At 40.4% G+C, this 4180-nt stretch overlaps 1 protein-coding gene across 1 annotated transcript in view; it reads left to right on the top strand.

Moving 5' to 3' along the window:
- The window catches only part of Svep1 (sushi, von Willebrand factor type A, EGF and pentraxin domain containing 1), a 167986-nt gene extending 167354 nt beyond the window's left edge, over positions 1–632 (top strand). Inside the window, exon 48 of the mRNA XM_028779896.1 lies at positions 262–632. Within this exon, the coding sequence (XP_028635729.1) occupies positions 262–283 (22 nt within the window). The 3' untranslated portion in view covers positions 284–632. The remainder of the gene's footprint in view (positions 1–261) is intronic.
- Positions 633–4180: the final 3548 nt, after the last annotated feature.

Here is a 4180-nt window from a genome sequence, read left to right as displayed (position 1 = left end):
AAGGAAAGGATCCCCAGCCAATGTTTGAGCTATATAACCACAGTAAAACTATTTAAGTTGATAAAAATGTTTAATAATATTTCAATATTTCCAAGCCCCTTCCCCTCATGCTTAACAAGTATTGTTACAGATGTGCCCACTAGACTAATATTTATTGCCCCCATTTCCTTGAGCATCCCCCCAAATTTCCCCCTACCTCAGTTCATCTTTCCTCTTGAACCTGTTGATTTTCTTATGTTTTCTTTCATTTTCTGTCGTCAGGAAAAGGAGAGCTGGGCTTTAGCCCCATACCCTTCCACCTCTCCCAAAGCAGGATCATCTCCTTCCGGTAGCTCCTGGAACTCACACCAAGAAAGACCAACATGGTGCTGGGGCTTGTTCTGTTTTATAAGCTTGAGGTTGACTTTTTAATTTTGTGATCTATTTTGTTATTTTTGTGACATCCTTTCTTACATGTTTGCGTTGTTTAAATATGCTTGCATTTTCTATATAAAAGTTATATTAAACAGACATGCTCCATCCTCACCAGATGTACATACTCCGCTGTCTGCCGGGAAAGCCCCTGGAATAAGTTTTTATTCAATTACTTAAAGATGACTTTCCATTAAAATATATTTTGCTACTAAATAATATTTTTGCTGCGTAGTACCATTTTTCCAAGGTGGCTCGGGAATAAAGAAAAGAATTCATGAGCATCCTTCTCATTCTCTGGCATAGTGCATGATTGTATGTGGTACACTGAACAGTTATGATAAAGGGGACTCCTCCTTTAGTCCTGTCTTGTTTACAGTGTGTGACTGTAAAGGTTTTCTTTCTTCACTGAAAGAACTCAAGTCAGACTTAGTGCCCCCTGCAAAGAAGGCTGTCCTGTGTTGAGGGTGACTTGGAGGATTCTTTTCCACATTTGGAAAGCTGTAGACATGAACTTGGGGGTGGTGCATAATGATCATGATTTATAAGTAAATGTACTCTAAAAAATTCTCAGAGGTGGCACCTGATTTTCCGGAAGAAAGGGAGAAAGGAAGAAAGGGAGAAAGGGAGAAAGGGAGACAGGGAGAGAGAGAGAGAGAGAGAGAGAGAGAGAGAGGAGGGAGGGAGGGAAGGAGGAAAGGAAGAACGGAAGAAAGATAGAAATAAAGGAAGGAGAAAAGGAAGAAAGAGAAAAAGGAAAGGAGAGAGGGATGAAAGAAGAAAAGAAGGAGAGAAAGAGACAGAGAGAGGCAGAGAGAGAGACAGAGAGAAGCAGAGAGAGAGACAGACAGAGAGAGGCAGCTGCCCAGGAGACAGTCAAGCTACCCCAGTTTTTATGACTTTATCCACTTTCATCATTATACCTATTTCAGAATAAAGACTTTCCAGACTTCAGAAAATAAATCCAGACCCTGGATTTCATTTTAATATAGGAAATATTTGATCACATTGGCTCCATCTTCTGGGAAAACTTCTCCCACAAGGCACAGGGTACGCTGTAGCACTGCAAAGAGATGCAGGACAGTGGAGAAGGATCTTGCCATTCCTATGGTCTCTTAGCCATTGGCTTGTTCTCCTGACATCCTCCCCCTTCTCATCCATATGCTTATCATTCAGCCTGGCAGCATCATCCTGTTTATCTTCATCATTTATAATCATCAAAATGTAAGATAAGGTTTAAAATCTATGATTAACAAAAAGAAAAGTGGTATCAGAAAGAAAGCAAGAGAAAGCCATTGATTGTAACACTTGGTTCTCAAAGTACCTACTGATGAAATACACCCCAAGTACAGCATGCCTTCCATTACTTTACATAGTTTAGAATTCAAAGGTTTAGAATTTAGATTCTTTTGCTCTGAATGGGTTAAAAGGTTTATAATTCCAAAGTATGGCAAATTAGATGTGTTATGCAAGATTTTAAGAAAGGAACACATATAAGTGAGGGTTTTTTTTTTGTCTTTGGAATGGGGAAGTATGATTGTGTGTGTGTGTGTGTGTGTGTGTGTGTGTGTGTGTGTGTGTGTTGTGTATGTGTATGTGTGTGGGTGCACACACACTACACTTTCCACCTTGCTTGAGACAAGGTCTCTCATTTAGTATCACGCACACCAGGCTCACTGGACTGCAAGCTTCTAGGAACTCTATATTCCTATGATCTCCCTGTAGGAGCTGTGCAGTTGCAGACATGGGCTCAACTTGTAGCACACAGTCCTCCAAGCAGAACACTAAGGATCTGTATAGGGCCAGATGTGCCTGCTTGCAGGGGATCACCAAGAATGGACTTGTGGTAATAACCATCCCCTTAGAGAAGGAGGAGACAGGGAAGGTCCCTGGACCCTCCCCTGAGACAAAGCCGAATGAAAACCAAAGCATGTTTTAGGGGAAGGCAGCTCACCATGGCACAATTTTTATCAGTGAATATCTGAACACAGACTACATCCAACCATAGGAACCCTCAAGCGTGCTATCTTGATCTCTGCAGAATTGCTTTTATGCAGCCCTCAAAAATAATGCAACACCATGGAACTTGTCAGCAGCAGAAAGCTATGGGATGACAGTGGCTGAAAACCAGGATACAAAACGTTCTAGACCAGAGTGTAGATCAGTGGAAGAGTACGTGCTTATGTGCAGGAGACGCTGGGTTTAAACCCAACCATCTCCCCTTTCAAGCGTCTGTGTTCAGGAGACTTAAAATCTACTTTTTAAAACATAAGAAGGAAAATGCCCAGTATTACAAATCATCTATGTGTATTGTATCTCACGTTGAAATGTGACGTGGCTTAGTTAAAGGCACTTACTGCTCTTGCAGAGAACCTCATTCAATGCTCAACACCTGAAAGAGGAATTTTAAGTTAGTTTAAAATCAATAGTATAACAGGAAGCCTTAATTCACTAATACTTAAGAATTGCAGATCTGCTAGTTTGCTAACCCAAGGCCGTCACAGGGGATGCAGAGCTAGAGAAACAAAGGTCAATTGAGTGTTCTGGGAACCTGTTCCCATGATGTCTGACTTAGCCTCCTCTAGAAAAACTCCCACCAGAGGTCCCAAGGCCTTGTGAATTAAATTCAGCTAGATGGTCTGTTGGCTCAGATAAGCATTCACACTGGGTCCCAAGGCCACAGGGACCAGAGACTGTTCCCGTGAGATTTGTCAAACCTCTGCCTGGGATCTGCTTACACACATTACAGACATTTGAAACAACCAATTGTGTGTGATTACCCACAACCCTCTCCCTTCCCCCCAGCCTTTGCCTATAATAACCCTAAGTTTTTGGGCCTAGATGTCGATAACCCCTACCTCCTGTGCGAGGCACATATTGACCCAAAGCTTCGTATATTAAATGACCTGACTCATGTGATTACAGCAAGCCAGTCTCAGGAGTGTCTTTGGGTCTGCATCCTTCCTGGGTCCCCTTTGAGGAGTCTTTCACACCCACGTCAGCTGCTTCGAAACCACTTCTTATTAGTGCCAAAGGATTGAATACCTTCTAAGCCCTTCAGACAATTATACTGATAGGCATAGACAAACACACAATTTAAAAAAAAACTATCCTTTTAAATTTTTTAAGCAGAATACATATGGTCCCAAATAACTACGGGTTAGATAAGGTCAAGCCCCCGTGGCTTCTCAGCATAGAGAAAGTATGAAACAGGATATGAAAGAGAAAGAAGCAAAAGCGGGCAGCACAGTGAAGTTTTCTATTTGCTCTTTGCAAGATATGACAGGCTCTGTAGTGTCATCACAGTATAGAGATGAAAGTCCAAGGACATTGTTACTATGATTTAAGACATTTTTTTAATGAGACAAATAAATAGTTGGAATATCCCACTGACTCATAAGAGGAAGTAATTTCAACCCTAAAGTCCCCAAAATCAAGGCAAGTTTTACTGAAATGATTATAAAGCGAATTTTAAGGGACTGCAATCTGGAAAGAGAAACAGAAAAAAAAGTAACTGAGTAAGACCACATCCTAAATCATGGTTTCATATCTATATAATTAGATTTCATATTACTTCTCTTACAACTTTCATTTCCAAATGAAATATAGATTTCTTACATTAATGACACAGATTAAAACCCATTATTATTAAAAAATAGGATTACATGAAAGTTCATGGAGAGCAATTCAAAAGAACATAAGGATGAATAATTAGCCTAGCCAGTTATTAAAATGTAATTAAGCTTTGAGTAATTCAATTTGTACCAAC

The sequence above is a fragment of the Grammomys surdaster genome, unplaced genomic scaffold (genome assembly GCF_004785775.1).
Source record: "Grammomys surdaster isolate TR1022 unplaced genomic scaffold, NIH_TR_1.0 363, whole genome shotgun sequence".
NCBI classification, from domain to species: Eukaryota; Metazoa; Chordata; class Mammalia; order Rodentia; family Muridae; genus Grammomys; species Grammomys surdaster.
This window is presented reverse-complemented; position numbering and strand designations above follow the sequence as displayed.